General features: G+C 35.8%; 1 protein-coding gene across 1 annotated transcript in view; it reads left to right on the top strand.

Annotated features, from left to right (window-relative positions):
- Nucleotides 1–19254, top strand: part of BRWD1 (bromodomain and WD repeat domain containing 1) — a 57183-nt gene that overhangs the window by 35577 nt on the left and 2352 nt on the right. The window contains exons 29-40 of the mRNA XM_065676984.1: nucleotides 1298–1359; nucleotides 5340–5495; nucleotides 5765–5885; nucleotides 6895–7020; nucleotides 7831–7906; nucleotides 9155–9199; nucleotides 9814–9960; nucleotides 11093–11245; nucleotides 11510–11679; nucleotides 13306–13541; nucleotides 14685–14870; nucleotides 15347–16327. Of these exons, the coding sequence (XP_065533056.1) occupies nucleotides 1298–1359; nucleotides 5340–5495; nucleotides 5765–5885; nucleotides 6895–7020; nucleotides 7831–7906; nucleotides 9155–9199; nucleotides 9814–9960; nucleotides 11093–11245; nucleotides 11510–11679; nucleotides 13306–13541; nucleotides 14685–14870; nucleotides 15347–16327 (2459 nt within the window). The remainder of the gene's footprint in view (nucleotides 1–1297; nucleotides 1360–5339; nucleotides 5496–5764; nucleotides 5886–6894; nucleotides 7021–7830; nucleotides 7907–9154; nucleotides 9200–9813; nucleotides 9961–11092; nucleotides 11246–11509; nucleotides 11680–13305; nucleotides 13542–14684; nucleotides 14871–15346; nucleotides 16328–19254) is intronic.

Genomic DNA, 19254 nt, shown 5'->3' with positions numbered 1-19254 from the left:
AACTAGATGATCTTAAGATGCCTTTCAACCTTAACTATTCTATGATTCTGTGTACCAGATATTTTGTGGGTAAAGACCCCAAAAAAGTTGTCTCTTCAGATGGAAGTGATGGTGAAAGGGGTGTGTTCATAGTTCACGAAGTCATAAAGGTGACAGGCATACTGAATAGAGAAGAATTAGTCACTGGATTCTGTAATGACAGAACTAGAGGTGCATGTTGATATCTGTAGAGGACTTGTTTACAGGAGTTTGGGTTTGGTTTTTTGTTGTGGGCTTTTTTTTTTTTTTTTAATTGTGTAGCATTGGGGCTAGTGAACTTTGGACATATATTTTACACAGGAAGCTGTAGAAAGAGTGTTTTAGCAGGGTCAAAAATGTATTAGACAGGAGTAAACATGTACTAATGGAAATAGGCTGGGGTGTGTTCACAAACATGCCTAGAGGAATACAATGGTCATGAATGCTGAAGTATGAGTAGAATTGCCTTGTACCAGGATCTTATGGTCTCTGTAAATAGCATCTCCCAGTAATAGTTTCAAAAACACATTACTTGTCTAGCTGGACCAGTAGGGCGTTAAGCTGACTCAATCAGGTATTTAGTATCTTTGAAATACCAAAATTCATTGATATGTTTTGTGTTAAAAACATGTAAAAATCTGCCATGTAGTAGGATTTGGAGATATCTCAAAATTATATTCATAAGTAATAGATAAGTGCACTGTCAATATCAGTTCTATTTGCCTTTGCTTCCTCTTGGTTGTTACTGAACTTCAGTTTCCTCATTTTATATTTAATCTTTTTTTGTCATAACCTGATGTGCCTTATGAAATATTAATATACCAAATAAATCACTTACTGTTCTCTCTCTGAAACATTCCACAGACTTGCACAACTACTGTTGTGGTTAGCAGAAAGAAAAATCCTTTCCCCTGTGTGCTTTTATTATATCATTCCCTCGATGATGTTATTTTTCCAAGTGTACGGCTTATTTGTTTTCTGTAATTTCCTTATATGTCCTTTGTAACATCGATTTCTGTATCAAGTTGCGTACAGCCAAATCAGGAGCATAGGAACATTAAGCCAAATTTTAATTTGAAATTCATTATGAAGGATGTTTCCTTTTTGCACTGTGACAGCTGATGGCTAGCTAATGTTTTTGTTTATATGCATGTTTATACAGTATATTTGTATTAATATCTAAATATAGCTGTGATTTAAATCTGCTTGGAGGAATACCTCTGAGTCAAGATAACCTTAACATATTTATTTTTTTTTTTTCCAACTTGGTGACCATCAGATGGGACAATGGTGAAATTGAAAAACTTAGCCCATGGGACATGGAACCAGTTCCTGATAATGGTAGGTAGAAACTCAGTAAAACAATTTAATGTGTTTCTTCCTCTTTCTAGTTCCTTCATTCCATGCAGGTAGTGGACCTTAGGTGGTACCTATCTTTCTTGTGACTCTTGCCACTAAGTCATCCAAATACAGTGCATATCTACTTAAAAGGTAGAACTGATGAGGTAATAGTTATCCTTTAAATTACAGAGAATGTCAACAGGGTGTTTTTGTGCATTCAGGCAAGAAAGTTCTTGAAGGTAGTCTTGCTTCAGATTTGCTGAAGTACCTTTATACCTACTTATTTTAATATTTTCACTTTTACACGTTCTAGAGCAATTTTGAAGGAAATAGTTTAAATGTGTAGCTCTATCTTAATGCAAAACCTGCTACTTCCAAATGTCAAGTTTCAAATACATCTTAAGTTTCAAAAAACCTGGTTTGTCATACATTATGGTATAAGGGGGTGGGGGAAGAATTCATAAAAAGAATGTATAAAATAATTTCCTGTCAGCCAGTCCTTCCTGCATGTAGTTTGAACCCAGAAATTTATAAAGTTTGCTGGTCAAATCCAAATTAACCGTAAATGAAACAGTTGCGTTCCTGGTTTGTCTTATTCAACTCAGTTTTCCAGTGCTTGTTGGTACCAGCTGGGTGGAGGAGGGAAAGTTTGTGAAGCAGTGAGTAGTTACTGAATAAGCTGTCAAAGATACTAATTTTCTTAATAATCTTTGCTAGGAGTTGGCTTGTTTCCCAGACACCAGAGAGGCTTACACTATTTTTTTATTTCTTAAATATGAGTATATTGCATACATGTGGATGTTCTTCGGAGCCACCTGTCTAATCTTCAAAGTGTTAGATGGCTGCTTCAGTCATATCTTGCGATGGCAAATTCTGCAAAAGTCTTAAATCAAAATGTTATATTGAAATTGTTTTACATTTTAATTTATAGAAGACAATCAGCAGGGTTTTGGTTTTACACACACACACACATGCACACACATTTAATTGAAACAGTCCATTTTCTCATTACCAACATCTGTCTCCTCCCAACATACAGAAGCTTTTCTTATTCATTGTGAACTGATTAATGCTTCCCATATATGTCACTGAGTGACTGTCATATTACTAGAGGCTCAGAAACCTTATGTATGAAATTAAGTCAGGATTTATTTTGCTAGCAGGACAAATTGTATCCATTTCTTGTGAGCACTGTGTACTAGCTATGGTTGAAGTTGCTGTTTATATCAGTTCTTCCTCCTAAGGATCGAAATGTAAAGAGTAGTGTTCTTAACCACTTACATTTGATAGCATGAAGAACTAGGATTCTTGAAATTGCTATGCTGGCAATGTAATGACGGACATCCTACAGATGCTAATCTAATATTAAATTTGTAAGCCATCCTTTACTGGCTATATCAGAGAAATTTTAACTTCTTTCTTTGGTCTAGTAAGTTGCTACTTTATGTTAAGAGCTTAAGGTTTGATCGATCTGAGGAGCTGTGACTTTACCGTGCAAAAAGTGGGGGCACACACATACACCAAAAGAAAAACCAACAAAAAAAACCCAAAACCACATACACACACCCACCCCAACAAAAAACCAACCAAACAAAAAAAAAAAAAACAACAAAAAAACCAAACAAACAAACAAAAAGAAACAACCCCAAACCACAGCTCTAAAAGCTAGCGTGTCTTTTGTTGACAAGGTCAAAGAATTGAGAAGAACATCCTCTGAACAGGTCAAGGATAAGTACCACAGCAGCCACTAAGCTAGAGGAATAACAAAAATTGCTTGAAGACAATTCGTAACTCCTTATTTTTGCTGGAAAATGGCACTGTAGGGAAGTAAAGCTTCTTGCAGAGAGGTTTTGGGCATTTATGGAAAGCATTATTATGTTAACAGTAAAGTATAAAACAGGGGTTAGCTCTCCTTTGCATTTTCTTTCTTTCTTCAACTGAATGCCTTGCAGATCAAACTAAAATTGTACCTCATGTTTGCCACTCTTCTCTCAAAGGTATTTTTTTTTTATTCACTTTACAAAGATAGATGTATGGGAGAAGAATAGCACTGAGGTTGGACTAACTAGCAGGTCACAACTTTAATTTGTTACCTTTTGTGTCTTGTAAACATGAGTTTTGTCTTATGATTATGAAGATACAGTATTAGGTGTCAGACTCTTGTCACAGACAATGCTGTCAAGATGAGGAAAAGCTGGTGCATATGGACCTGAAAATTCAGTTTTCAGCAGCCTGCTTAGTAGTCCAGTATTGGTGTGAACTGGCTGTTGTGTATGTTAACTGTCAGTATCAGTACTGTAAGTACTGCAGCCCTCCTTCTGGGGGTGCAGATTTGTGACCCGTTTACTCGATTAGATTAGGCCATATGGTCAAACTATGAAAATATACATAAAATGCCAGGAGTTGTGACAAGTCTTCTGTGACACAGGTACCAGGGCGCTGCAAAGAACGCGAAGCAGAGATATTTGTGCTGGTTGAGAAGGACAGTCTTGTTTGTTTTAGTCTGTCATTCTGCTTTAGTTGTTACTCCTGCAGGAGAAAATCCCTCTTGAGCGCTTATGCAATGGAGTGCCAGATACCATGTTGAGTTCTTCTTGACACAACCCTATGTAAGTGTAGAAGCATTAATCGCTGCTTTCTCTTAGTGTTGTCTTCAGGAAGCTTGGTTGCAGAATTTGTTTTAGCTTGAAGATGAGTTAGAAGGATCATCTAAGTGAGTCACCTCTGTCCCTTCAGCTTTTCCTAGCACCTTTTTGTATTTTATCCTTTTTTTTCTTGAAGAACTGCTTCATCTCTAATTCTGTTTCAGTGGATAACAAATACTTAGGCCTCCATTAATGTAATATTGAACAGGGGTTATTAAGACTAACCCTATTCAGCTGAAGGAAAAAATAGTCCTTTTCATAAACTTAGAAGATTCCCCACTAAAACTTGGGGTTTTTTTTTTTAGTTGGTTTAGTTTTTTGGGCTGGTGTTTTTTGTTGTTTTTTTTTTCTTGCTACAGTATTTGTAGCCGAAATGTATTTTAGAATTTGTATGTAACATATTCATGGGTTACAGTCATTGTAATACTGAAAAGGACTCTATTCTCTTTTCTTGCTTTCATTTTTAATGTGGACAGACTCTCAGATGCTAATGGAAGTACTTACTGTTAGCCTGCATGCTTTATACTGTTGGATTTATCTGCTAATAAAAAGAATTTATCTGCTAATTCCAGTTGTCCTAATCAGTACAAAGAAATGCTGTTGCCTACCCACGGTGTCTGATAGGAACCATCAAATGTTTGTTCCTCTTCAAGCGCTCAAATGAAATGAGGAACTTAGCTTTTCAAAAACAATGAAAGTGCAGAAACTGCAGATCTAGTAAAAAAATCTGTGGAGTTAATAAGGAAAGATAACCAGGGATGACACATTATCTACTCAATCATTCTGCATTGGCCAGATTGCATTAGTCTTTGGAAGTGGACTCTTTCCACGGAACCATACGTTACAGCTTGATACTCCTACTAGTTCTTACTGCCTTGAAATGATTAATCTGCCGTGTTCAAAACAAATATTTTATTAAATGTCCAAATGATCACTCTTGTTAATACCAGGAAGAATGTCACAAAGTATATTGCCTGTCTTGCGTGTGGTTATGGTCAGGGCGCAAATTTAACTCATTAAGGTAAAATCCTGTGAAGGTTAGGGTATGCATTTAAAAAAAAAAAAGCATATGAACAGCTCTTTTAAGTCCAGTGCTTAGATAGAGAGGAAAGGGATTTCTGGAAATTCAGAACTGCAGAAAAGGTGAATAAGGGATATCTTTGCTTTTATATGCCTTTTGTGTACTTCTTTTCCCTTTAGTCTTGGCTTCAAATTCTAAGGCAATTTTTTTGTCAGTTTTGAGCATGTGAGTATTTAATATGTGCAAGTGCTTAACAATTTATCTTGGTTTGTGTTCTCACTCCTTACCCTCTCCTGTTTGCTATCACTCTTCAGTCGATCAGCCTGAAGAATTAGGAGCTAGTGTTTCCGTGACATTTGAAGAGGTGGAGAAGCTACTATACAAACCACAAGAAGGGGAGTGGGGGATGAGATCTCGTGATGAAGCATGTGAACGGATTATCAGTGGTATTGATCAGCTTATGACTCTTGGTAAGCATGTCATCTAAACGTTATGTAGTTTTCTCCTAATGTTACATTTATAAATAGAATATCCACCCTAGAATATCCACGGCATCCTTTAAAAATTCTCTATGACAAAGTACTAGAAATATTCATACATTATGTGCAGTTCTTTGTACTGAGATTTTTGTATTTTTATACATCATTAGTTTTATCAAGAAGCAGTTCAACACCTGGCTTGATTGTCACATGCATGCAAGCCTTGAAATACTTAAATTAATCTTGCTGTTTCTTAACAGACATTTCGGCAGCTTTTGCGGCTCCAGTTGACCTGTGTACGTATCCCAAGTACTGTACCGTGATTGCTTATCCAACAGACCTGAACACCATCCGGACAAGACTGGCTAACAGATTCTACAGGTCAGTACTAGCAGTAGAAACAAGGGCAAATGTGGCCCTAAGTTTCTGTTGTGGGGAAGATTAAGCTTTTTTAGTAAGAGCAATTGTTCTTTTTACAAACATTCTGAAAACTAGTAGTCCAGTACCTGAATTCAATTACTGGTGCTTTGTAGCAGGGCTCCGATGGTTGGTATAACTGCAATGTTGTGTTCATTTTTAATGAATAATTTTGATAAATTATGTATTCAATTTTAGTAATTTTCCTTGTTCCTAAGGAAATTGATTTCGGCCTACACTGGCACTGTTTCCACAGTCGCACTGACAGAGTTATCTGAACACTGACACTCTCTGAGAAATTTGTAAATCAGTAAATGTTTTTAATAAAACAAACTGTAAAGTTATGTCAGTGCTGAGGGCTTAAATCAGATTTTGAAGTGCTGTGCTTCAGTTGCTTTGAACTTGAAGAGGGTTAAGATCTTAAGCACGTATTACTTTCAGAAATAGGCTTAAACACAGAGATGACATGTTAAATATTAACAGCAGCTTTTTAAATGACAAAGACTTATGGTAGAGAAAGAGGGAAGAAACTGAAATATAGTGATGATGGAGTTATGATTTGCTGAATGTGCTGGATATAGTTCTAAAAGAAACTTCAAGGGTGTTCTTCATCTGGACTTGCATTCATCTTGTCTAAATACAGCAAAGAGTCATTAGTAGTTGTTTTCCTCCTTCATAAGACTGAAATAATGTCTTTGGAAATAGTTTGAAGTTCTGCAGGCAAAGAGCTGCAAACTTGGGGTATTACTGCTTCACAATTATAAGGAACTGGAAAAATTAATGTTATAAATGAAATTACATAGTTGTGCTAGCTCTATGATGTTGCAACTTCAATTTGTAGCATTTTCTGCTGGTCTAATGAGATTTAAAACAGAAGAAGTCTATCTTAAACTGGACAGAAAATTGCTAAGTTTTTTGCAGTTTTGAAGCTTTTTAGCTTAGTATTAAAGGTGCAATATTTTTTAATTTTAAGGAGAATCTCTGCATTGGTTTGGGAAGTCAGATACATTGAAAGTAATGCTAGGACCTTCAATGAACCTGGGAGTGCTATTGCTAGAGCTGCAAAAAAGATCACTACCCAGCTCTTAAAGTTTATCAAGTAAGTGGCATTTTAATCTATTTATTGTTTGAATACTTGTGCTCTGAAATGGTGGGAGAATATCTTAACATCACTTTGTTGTGAATGCTGCTTCTTTTATTTTCTTACTATTCTTCAGTGCCCTGCAGGACAAGTGAATAATTCTGAGTATTATCTTAACCAGAAAAATGCTTAAACATTCAGGGGGGTTGTGGAGTCTCCTACACTGGAGATATTCAAGGCCCGCCTGGACAAGTTCCTGTGTGATGTACTGTAGGTTACCCTGCTCTTGCAGGGGGGTTGGACTAGATGATCTTTTTAGGTCCCTTCCAACCCTTGGGATTCTGTGATTCTGTGATTCTGTGATTCTGTGATTCAGCATAGAGACATTTTAACTTCTTCCCTTAGTAGTATTCACTGGTATTGATAGTATCGAAGTGTTGCTTGACATGAAAGTAGCTCAACCTATAAAGTTAAGTTCTGTGCTGTCAAGCACATGTATAGAAATTGTAGTAGCCTGTCTGATTCAGTTCATTCGAGAGGATGATTTTGAAAGAAGTTAGCATAGGCAGTCTTCCTGCAGGTAGACGTGAAGGCCCCTTTCAAATTGCTAATGCTAATTTCACCCTCCTCCCCTCACTACTTCTGCAATGCACAGTATAGCAGTTTTTCAGATGTAACATTATAATCATCTTGAGTTTTGTTTTTAATTTAATTCTTAGTTACTGTCTTCTAGTAGAAGTATAACTTTTGATTGTGGCTGGGTTTAATCTAGGAAATGATAGCTATGTTTTTTGCTATTCCAGTAACAGAGATTTAATTGCATTACAGTGATCAGAACTGTACAAACATTTTTGAACTATGTAGCACAACAGATGATGAACAAGATTGTCTTGATGCTGATCTGGTAAGCTTTTTTGTGGATGATTCCAGTAATGTATGGTGGCAAGAAAATGCCACTAGCCTTCAAATATTTTTGGTAAAACTGTTCAGTTGTTTTTACAGAGATGTTTGTATTTATCCATTTATATAGTTAAATGTGGATTAAATTATGAATGTGGGGAATGATGTGAGGAGACGGTTTATTAAAGTAATTTTGAGTTGTCAGTTTTAAGAAGTATCGACTAAAGCAATTCTGTGTTTTGTGAGTGGCACTGTATTTCTGAAGCATGTTAATGTGCAGAAACATGATAAAAATATTTCGAGCGTATATGAATAGCTGTTTTCATTGTGGTTTTAATTATATGCATCTGGTTATTTCTAAAATAAAAACTATCATTCATATAGTCATAAATGCTAAAAGCTGAAAGTTGTATAACTTAACAAAGCAGTGATGCTTTGGCTCTCAGTTTCTCTCTATACCACAATATGAATTGTGCATCAGATTTCCATGCTTCATTGAGAATTTAATAGCATGCATTTTTCTTGAATTTCATAAAGGTAAATATGCAGAATTGTTACACAATGACTGTTATCTGCAGTGCTGTATGCTTATTAATAGTGTATCCAAAGCTGCCCAAACTGATGTCTTTTTTCGTATTTTGACTTCTAATTTGGCATTTACTAATAAGACTTTGTAAAGTTGCAAAGTAGTTGCTCTCCCTTGCAGATTAATATGTAGTGAACAAATTATATTGAGTCATTTGGTTCTTTATCTCGCTACTACAGCATTGCCGTAGTACTTCCATGTTGTAAGTTTTGTTGGTTTTTGTTTTTTTTTGTTTTGGTTTTTTTTTTTTTTTTTTTTACCAAAAGTAACTCAATCATAAGATGTCGTTTCCTAAACTCAGGACAAACAAAAATTAAAATTTTATGACATCTATTACCAGTGAATTGAATTACTGATAATCTTTAGTCATTGAGGCCCAAAGCTGATGTGTGTCGTCTCGTTGCAATTTCTGGCAGTGGTTTTTCCTTTGTATGAAGGATAAGAGTTGGAGTTGAGAATCTTCAGTGGGTCATAGCTAGGATCTTGCTTTCCAAATCTTTCAAATGTTATGTTATATTTTTTTAATATGCTCACCTTCTGTCTTATTGGGAGAAATTAGAATAAAAATGTATTTTTACCACAGTATCAAACTTAATGACACTTTGAGCACCCATTAGCTGTTTTTTCATACATAATTTTTAAGACGATTGATTTTATTTTGTGCAGGATGATGAAAAATGTCTTCCGAGAACATCATACAGAAGAAGAAAAGTGAGTTGGCTAATCTTTACCATGTATACGTAAATCGAGTCTGGCAGGAAAAACTGGTTAATGGGACTGTATTGAAATTCTGTGGGAATGATGCTTGGGTTTAAAACACTCATAGAACAGGATTTTTCTGATGTTAAATGCAAGGTTTGCTTAAATAGGTGTTTGCTGTGTTAATGCTTCCACACTTGTTCTGTGTGGTTGCATAGGAAAATCCTTCTTACAAGTTCGATACCAGTGCTGTTTAGTGTAACAGTTTTCACTTGCCTGTATGATGTGGAAATAAAAGCATTATTCAGCTGAGATGCTTGGAAAAAAATACTTTGTGTGATGGATATTACTCAAATCTTTTGAGAATAAATTGGTATCAAAAAGTGTATTTTTTGTGACTTAGTGTCAAAAATCAATACCTTGAAAGACAGTAAAAGAAAATTGTATAATTTGTCAGAGTTTATTAATATTAAGAAAAAAACCTGCTAGTAATGCCCTTTTTGTTATAAACCAGTATGACTGGAAATGTGTTTTTCTGCTACAGAAATAATCCCAGGGAGATCATCAGGTTTACTTTTTCTTGCTACATTTCAGTAATGTTTTCTTCTGACATTTTTTTTCTCCAGGGCCGGGGCTTTAAAAAAGGAAAAAGCGTGAAAACTGGCTATGATGAAACCTGCTGGAAGAAGCAGTGTATGGAGCTGCTGAATTTAATTTTCCAGTGTGAAGATTCTGAACCTTTCAGACAGCCAGTTGATTTGGATCAGTACCCTGTAAGTTGTTCTTATTAACCTTGTAAGGTGTAAGTATTATTTGGGTTTTATTGGGGTTTTTTAGAGGTGGAGGTGGGGGTGTTCCTTCTAACATTTGGTACTGTAATAAAATCTGCATATTGCTCTTGGTGCTATTTGTTCTCTTCGTGGCTTTTATCCCAAACCACTGAAAGAAATTTGCTCTGTGCTTAGAACTAGCACCTTTGTAGTCTACTGCATTAAAATAACATCCATCAAAATGCTGACACAGAACACAAAACAAGAACAGTGGTGGTGTCTACAAATATTTTTTTTGCTTGTTTTCCTGCTGTCCCTTACAGGGAAATAAAGGATTTTATATTAATCTGTATGTTCTTAATTAAAAGTAGCTTCTTGAGGAACTATCTACAAAACCTGTTTGCTGAGCCTGAGCTGTGAACCTGATTTATTCCTTCTCTTTATCTTAGTTTACGTAGTGTTCTTGTTAACAGTTTGGTCCCTTATTGTCTAAAAACCCAAAAGACTTTCAAAGAGAAAAAACTCAACAAGCATGCAGCTGTTCTTCTGTGGACTTCACAGCTTGAGTTTGGGTCTTCAGGTTTTAAAAACATCTTGAGGATCTCTAAAACTCATTAACAGGAGAGAAAGGTGTTTTGATTTGCTTTGGGTTTTTTGTTTTGTTGGTTTGGGGTTGTTTTGTTTTGCTTTTTAAGCCAGACCAGTTTTTCTTATAGTAAAATGCACCAAGGAGAGGATTACATGACAATTTATAGCAATCTGATTTCTCATTTTGAGTAACAATAAAAACATTGACTTGCGTGTTATTGTTACTGAGTAGTTTTGATTGAGGAAACTCAGGAGAATTGAAACTGGACATCAGCATGTGCAAGCTTGTGACATTGTATCAGCTCATGAACTTTTGGGAATTCTGAAGATTGCCTTGTAAATGAGCAAGAGTTTATATGAGATAATGTAGTTGAGACTTTAAACAGCTAGTCAGCAAAAGCGTTGCTTCTGAAAACAAAAGCTGATGTTTAAGATAATTTGTGGTCATTTTAATTACCCTGAAATTATAGAAATAAAATTTGAAAGTGTTATTTTTCTGTTGTACCTTCTTGAATCTTTTTTTTTTTTTTTCATATTTTTTTTCTAGGATTACAGACATATTATAGACACTCCAATGGACTTTGGTACAGTGAAAGAAACTCTGGAAGCTGGAAATTATGACACTCCAATGGAACTGTGCAAAGATATAAGGCTAATATTTAGTAATGCAAAATCTTATACTCCAAACAAAAAGTCAAAGGTATCTGTTAATACTGGGGGGGGCTATGCCTGTCTTAATGAAATTATTTTGGAATTGGTTTGTGTAGCAGTATTTTTGATAAAGCTGCTGGCTGAATAAATGGTGGGAGAAGTATGATAAACTATTAGATATGTTCACTTTATGTAGCATTACATGAGATTATGTGCATGCTTTCTCTATTTCCTTTCTGTAGGGTTTCTAAATTTGCAAGTGTTCTTTTTGATGAAAGGTTCTGGTTTTAATATAAGCCACTTTCTTATCTAGATTTATAGCATGACCTTGAGATTGTCAGCACTATTTGAAGAGAAAATAAGAAGAATTGTTTCAGATTTCAAAAATGGTCAAAAACAGAATGAAAAGCTACGAAGAAACCAGAGGTATACTAGACGATTGCATAATCAAAGCTCAGTGCAGCAACCTACCAAGATGCTCAGGTAACCAAATTATGAAGATGTAGAGATACATCACAGCTGATAAATATTCATACTGACTGTCATATTTAGTCTATGAAGAAAATAATAATGGTTTATTAAATGGTTAGCTCAAAAAGTGAGACTTTTTATAACTCCTTTCCTTGCAGTGGTATACTTCTTGTAGTTTAGAAAGAACTGTGAAAGAGCGAAGGGACCGAAGAGTAGAAAAAGATTGGGTTTCTTGTATTTGTGGGGTTTTCTGTGTTGGCATTTTAATTATATTTTATTTTTTTAATATTTCAGTCAGGAATTCAATATTTAATTTGACTGAAATAATGAGGAATGAAACAAAGATTTACTTGCTGTATATGTTAAAAAGATTGCAAAGCTGCGTGCACTGTGTTTTATCACGCACAGGAAAAAGTTCTATGGAATTCATAGAAATTTGTACTTATTGTAGCATTCTTTGGGTAGGTAAATAATGTCTTTTCTTTTCTGAAGGAAAACTACCTTTTGATACAAGTAGTGGTTGATATTATTAACTCTGCATTCTTAATTTGCATATGAGATGAAAGCTAAATAAGCAAAAAAAAAAAAAAGCTTAACTGTTGAAACTGTGTTTGAACCTTTCTGCTACTGTCCAGCCTTTCTTCTCTGGCAGTGGAAGGACAGAAATCAGAGTTTTAAGGGAGAAGGAAAAAAAAAAAACCCAAACGAAAAAAAAAAAAACATTTCTTTGCCATGTTTGTACGTTTTCAAATGTACCCATGCATGTTGGGTTATGCCACAGGCATACCCAGCAATGAGCTTTAAGCTTTCCTGGGAGTATTCCTTGAGTTCCTGCTTCTTCCCAGAGGAATAAACGCACACATCAGGATAGAATTTTTCCTTTGAAACAACACTTCTGCTCTTACCTGAGGAATTGTATATAACTTGTTTACAAGTCAGTGGTGCTTAGTAGGGCTGAGGTATGGGACTATTTGTGAGAGTGCTTCGATAGCAAAAAGAGCATATACAAGTTGTGAACTTCGATGAACATATGAAAACCCGTGAATGTAAAGGGAGCACTTCTGAATGTGAAAACAAGTGATTTTCCAGAACTGCATGTTGCACTTTTAACATGAACAGTAAGGAAGACTCCAATCAGTGAGTTTCTCTACAAACACTATTTTAGACAGTAAATTTTCTCTAAAGATACACCTTCTTTGTGTCTTTGAAACTCAGTTTGTTGTGGAATAATGTTTGCACTTAGAGGCTTTTGTGCAATTAACAAGAGACTGGGAATTCAAGAGAAATTGAGGCTGCTGTTACAACTTCCTGGTAAACAATAAAAGGACATTGCTGTCTAGAACGCATTATTAGCTCCTTTCTTTCTCAGAGCAGAGAAAGGACGTCTTCTCTCACATAACAGCACAAGGAGTGTAGACTATTATTTTACTTAAAGTACTTGAAGCATATCCTTGTCAAAGTTAAAATTGTCAAACATCATTTTGGCTCACAAATGTAACTACCCTTTCATAAATCTAAAATCGTATGGCATACAGTTAGTTAAGCTTTCAGAGAGAAGTATTGTTAAAGTACGTAATTGTCATTATTTCTCATAGTTTAACAACTTGTGTTGCTTTTACTTCTTTCCTCTTTCATTAGAAACCTGAAGCAGAAACCATTAAAGTCTCAGGCAAAAAATGAATCTGAGCAGGAAGATTCTTCTACTCAGCCTACCTCAAGCAGAGCTGCCTGTGTTGCAAGCCATAAAACAAATGGTGGCAATTACAACCATAGTTCTTCTGGTGAATCCTCCGATTCTGCATGCCTGGCATCCTTTGAAAGGAATGGAAAAGCTAGATCCACAACACTAATAAATTGTTCTGCATTATCATCAGGTCAGAAACGGCATCTGTTTCAGATGGGGATTTTCATCTTGGTCTTACCAATGAATTGTCTACAAATGTTTCCTTTGTAATTTCCATAATTTGCAGTTGCCTTCTAAATGTTGTGAGGTTTGCATTTGTAACATGAAATTTTTTTAAACAAGGTTCCTGTGCAGTGTTTTCTGGGCAATACAGAATTTTGTGTATTTTAATTAATTGTGGACACTTGCTATGTTATTAAATGTTATAAAAAATCTGTATACTAAACACAGAAATTTCTGCTTTAAAATCCCATAGAATGCAGTAAGCTTATATAACTTCTGTTAATGGAAAAGTTTGCACCTAATTGGAAATCTGTCAGTCGGATAGCTTGCTTCTTGGAGGCAGAGCTGTCTTGGTTGTATATCCATTTTGCAGTCAAATGGGTGGTTATGTTTGGTTGCAGTTCCTTGGTGGGTTTTTTTATTTGGTTTGTTTTCAGCTTTTATATGGGGATTCACAGCAAAGCTGAACTGAGTAAGATAAGAAAAAGTTGATCTGCTAACCACATGGTTACTTGATGCTGTTAAGTTTCATCAATCAGAATAATAAAATTTCTTAATTTCAAGCAGCTCTTCTAGGAAGGTGGTTGTAGTGAATGGATGTAGAGGAAGGTGTAGTGTGTTTGATAAATGGTCCTATATGAAGTACAGGTTATACACCCATGTATGTTACATAAGAATTGTCATTCAAAGTTAGCAAATGACATAAGTTCCACAAGACGTAAAAGCTTGCCTATCTTTTCCTTCTGCCCCTACACCTCAGCTTGGCAAAAAAACAGCAAGAAATATTAGTCCTGTGAAGTGTCAGATCTGTTTGTTGCTTTTTAACATGCTTTTCTCAGTTCTGCTATTTGGAAACAGCTGAGTTATTTTACTTCAAACTTACACACAGGTTAAAGAAGCTTCCTATCACTGAACACTGTATCAGTATGGAGTGGTAGATTTTGTAGAGCTATCAGTTGCATACATGTAAGATATTAAGGCCCGATAGGGTATTGTAAGATAATATCATGAGGCAATTTTGAAGATCTCCTAGGTCAGCAAAATGTCACTCTTAACTTGAAGCTAACCATATGGATAGAATTCTAATTGACTGTTATTTTATTTCTAACAGAAAGTGAAATAGAAGGTTCTTTGGCTTCTTCATCTACTTCCTCTTCATCTTCTACAAGTAGCTCAGAAGATAGCAAAGAAAGCTCCGCAGCTCTTGTGTCACCTCCTCTACACAATGGTGTATGTAGAAGAAAGAACAGCAATCGTAGAATAACTAGAAATCGAGCTGCTCAGAGAAAGCAAACAGGTAAGAGTTGAGTAGTCTTCTCATGAATGGCAAGTGACACAAGAGTGTATATATATGTAACTAAGTGTAATTAGTATTTTTTTTTTAATTGTTTGTGTCAGCTACTATTTGATTTTTGGTAGTTCTGAAACTCTTGAAATACTACACTCAGCTTTTAAAAAGATACGTTTTTATCAGTACTTAGGGGAGGAGAGTAGAAAGCAAGAGCCTGGTGAAAGGGAATGTCTCACAACAGTCTATATCTTAATGAAGTAAAAGCAGTAATTCATAAAGAAGTTCTAATTGTCACTAAACTAGAATGAATCTGAAATTTATGACATAGCTAAGTAATTTCTTGTGGCAGACAACAAAAGCATATAACTCACCAGGAGTGTTTCGCATTTGTTGTGTGTGGGCTGTACCTGTTCCAGATTTGACAAGACTTAAGAAGCTGCTATTTTTATATTTATGGTATTAATATCTCCTTTTCTTTACAGGAGCACCTCTTCAGGAGAATGGGAATACAAGGAAAACTGTAAGAAAAAGGTTATATGGAAGTGACTCTGAAAATACTGCAGTGGTGACATCCAAGTCACTCAGTAACAATACTGGTAGACATAGAAAAACTCCACGCAGAAGTGCTGCTGTGGCTGCTAATAAGTTAAGGCTAATGAGTGATGTGGAGGAAGAGGTTTCAAGCTCAGAAAGTATTGGCATAGGGTGCAAAAACAGAAAACTGCCTCACCGAAATGCCTCGGCTGCAGCCAGGCGAATGTTACTGGAGGGGTCTGAGGATGATGTAGGCCTAAAGTCTGAAAGTGAGAAAGAAATAGAAGAGCAGCTTACTAAGAAGAAAAGCCTTTCTCAACCTGGTTCATCAGCTCCACGAAGAAGATTTGTTAGTGAATCTGATAATGGAACTTCAGATTCTGAGGCAGACGTACAGATGAAGCAGAAAAACTGGCAGAGCAATGGTCATAAACAGTTACGTGGGACAGTCCATTCTGTATCTCCCAGAATGAAAAGTCCCACCCTAGACTTTTCGGAGGATGACTCTAAAAGCCATAATTCAGAGGATGAGAGCAGTCAGAAAGTTTCTGACCAGTCAACATCCACACATAATAAGCCTGCAGTGAGCAACTCTGAGGATGAAGTGGATTCTGAATTGGATAGATGGAATGGCAAAACAGCAACTGGTCTGCAGTTTATTGCTCCTTTAAAAAAAGCAAAAGTCTTGAGTGACTTAGAGGACACAGCAGAATCTGAAACAGAAGACAGAGAGGACAGGAGAAGTTTTGTCTCTGAGAGCTTTGTGCCAAGTAGAATTGCAAGGAGTTCAAAATCTGGAGCTTCTGCCAGCTTCAATCACGTTTCTGGTACAGAATCTGAGACAGATTCCAAAAATAGTAATTATTGTGAAACTTCTTCAAAAACAAGAAAAAGGAAGAGAAAAGGAAAAACAAAAATAATTAGAAAAGGTAAAATTTTTGAAGTTAATAGATCTAACTCTTGATATTCACTAGATGAAGGGGATAACAAGATTAATGACTGGATGATTGGGAGGATTTGGACTACACAAAGTGTAGTAGTGTTCCTTGTTTTAAAATAACTATTTATGTGGGAAGGAGAACTGTAAGGTATGATGTTGACAACAGTGTATAGAAGTCGACATGTTTGGAACTGGGAGGTTACCAAACACAGTACAGAGAGAAAACTATTAACTCTTTGGTGTAGCTGTGTGGTATTTAGAATTCCTGTGCAATTCTTGTGCTGGCCATTCTTCTACATTTCAGGCAGTATGTTTCTCCATGAAAACCCTGTCATTAAATCATGATCGTTCTTTCCACATTTAACTTGAATTTGCTTAGCTATGTAGTGTGTCTGTCCTGAAGTAAGACTCCTCTGTGTGTGTGTGTGTTGTGACAGTTAAATTTGAGAAACACTGGCTTTCAGGTTGTTGGCATGAAACTAAGCAATGTTCTAAAGGGTGCTGTGAACAAGTTCTATGGCATGCAGCTCAAGGTAGCAGAAAATCTCAAAAGGAGCAGGACCTTCTCTTTCTTTGGCCTGCTCCTTGTTTTGAGCTTTCTGTAATTGGCTATTGAGCTCTAGATTTGTCAGAACTATGTTGCCATAGTCACTTTCTAAAACTCAGGAAAACTGAGGAAAATCTTCTGATAGCTTTCTAGAATTGAAAATTTTACATGAATGTGCTTCGTATGTCAAAACTCCTGTGCACAGCAGAATGCCATTTTCCTGTTTTACCAAAATTTTTAAGCTGGTGCCCTTTTAAAACACTTAATTCAAATGAAGAGACCCCATATAAAGGAAACTCTTAAGTACGGAGAAAGCTCAAGTATCAGTACATTTCTACAAGGCCATGAAATATTCTTTAAAAGTCACTAAGGAAGAAATACAGTAGTGAATACTTGCATCATTTGGGTCTCATTGCAAAGTCACTTGCCAAGAGGGCTCAGTATACTGTTAACTCAGTAAAAAAAAACTTAATACTAAATTTCCAGTATGTCCAGAACCAGGATGGTTAAAGACATAAGGCCAAGTCTGAGACTTCTTTCATTCACATGAAAGGGGAATATACCATTGTCCTATACAGTGTTCCTTAAAGGCAAGTAACTTTGAGGCATTTTGTTTTCTTTATATTGTGAGTTACTCCCCCGATGTTTTGTTGAAATGAAATGACAGGTAACTTTGGACAGTAGTTACTGAGAATAACAGAATGGCTTGGGTTGGAATGTTCCTTAAAGAGCATCTAATTCCAGTCCCCCTGCCATGGGCAGGGACACCTTCACTAGAATAGGTTGCTCAAAGGCCTGTCCAACCTGGCCTTGAACACTGCCAGGGATGGGTCAGCCACAGCTTCTCCGGGCAACCTGTGCCAGTGCCTCACCAGCCTCATAATGAAGAATTTTTTCCTAATAGCTGATTTCAATCTCCCTTTTTTCAGTTTAAAGCCATTTCCCCTTGTCCTTATTTTCCATTTCAGTTTCTTAATCTTTAAGCTAATTTGGGATATTACCAAATTATATGACCATTATATGGTCACATAACTATTGCTAAATTAGCAGATGCCCTTTCTGGCTCATTTTTCTCCTCAGCAGTCAATAGATGCAAAATCTGGCTTTTATCATTAAGTACTGCTGGAGTATGTGCATGCTTCTATATAAATATATGCATAGAGATACATATATTAATGTGTATTTATGTATTTACATAACATTCATTTTCAAGTAAATATATACTCTATATAACTACATATCTACTACACAATTAACCAGGTAAGCATTTTATGTGAGAACTTTGCCTTGGTTATTTTTTAATATATATAATATATATGCACTACATGTAAAATATAGTATGCTTTACTATGTAAATCATAGCATATATAGTACTATGGTGTATATTCTATTTTATGAAATATATGTGACAAATATATAGTGTATAGCATGCTTCTGTATAGATTTAAAAAGCTGTGTAGCCTGCTAGTAGGGGATGGTAAATACTTTGTGGAAAGTAGTACACTCCAGATTACCTGACTGGAGGTATGGCTGGATATGCCTACCCACAGTTGCAGCAGGGACTTCCAGGCATGATGGCATGAGCTCTAGGGAAGCTTGTCACAGTGGGAAGCTTGTCACAATGGTAAACTTGATGAACAATGTCTCTATATCTTACTGCCTTTCTTCTAAATGCTCTCCCAGTTTTTGTAGGTGGTGGAGTTTGTTCAGTCTTCCTTCTTCCTGCCTATGCAGTTTATTTGTACTTTTTGGAGAACTCAGTTTAGGATGTTCATTGCATAGTTTATTAAGTTTTAATTAAATCTTTAATTAAAAACAAAAAGATGAGTTTTACACAAATTTGCACCTATTTTAAGGTTCTGTATACGAAGTATAGATTTAATATTCTAGTAGTGTGTTCCAGAAAAGCTGGACTCCTTTATCATATAGTCTGGCATTTAATCTTATTGATTATGAAATTTTGAAAATACACATAATGTCTTTATTATGATAAAGGATTTTTTTTTTTTATCAAAACACACAACTAAGCACCTGTCTGTGAAAACCTGGCTAAAAGCATTGTGTGCATACTTACTCCTTGGTTTGGTTTGGTTTTTTCAAACTGCCTTTCTTGGAATAGTTCCAGATGTTGTCTTTAAGTTTTAAGCATTCTTTTCTTCAGATAGCCAGAGGGGATTAAGTTAGCACTTGGGATTAAGGCTGGGCAGTCTTTTCCACCTTTCCAAACTGCCTTTCTGGAATTCAAGTCACCGAGGAACTGAAGGGTTTAAATGTTCTCTGTGTATGTGAAACAACTGTGAAATCCATCCCGAGCTTGTGTCTACATAAAATATTATAATCTCTCTTTTTAGAATAAGAAGGCTTAAAAT

Source organism: Lathamus discolor, chromosome 4 (genome assembly GCF_037157495.1).
Source record: "Lathamus discolor isolate bLatDis1 chromosome 4, bLatDis1.hap1, whole genome shotgun sequence".
NCBI lineage: Eukaryota > Metazoa > Chordata > Aves > Psittaciformes > Psittacidae > Lathamus > Lathamus discolor.
Note: the sequence above shows the minus strand (reverse complement) of the source record. Positions and strands in the feature narration are given on the sequence as shown.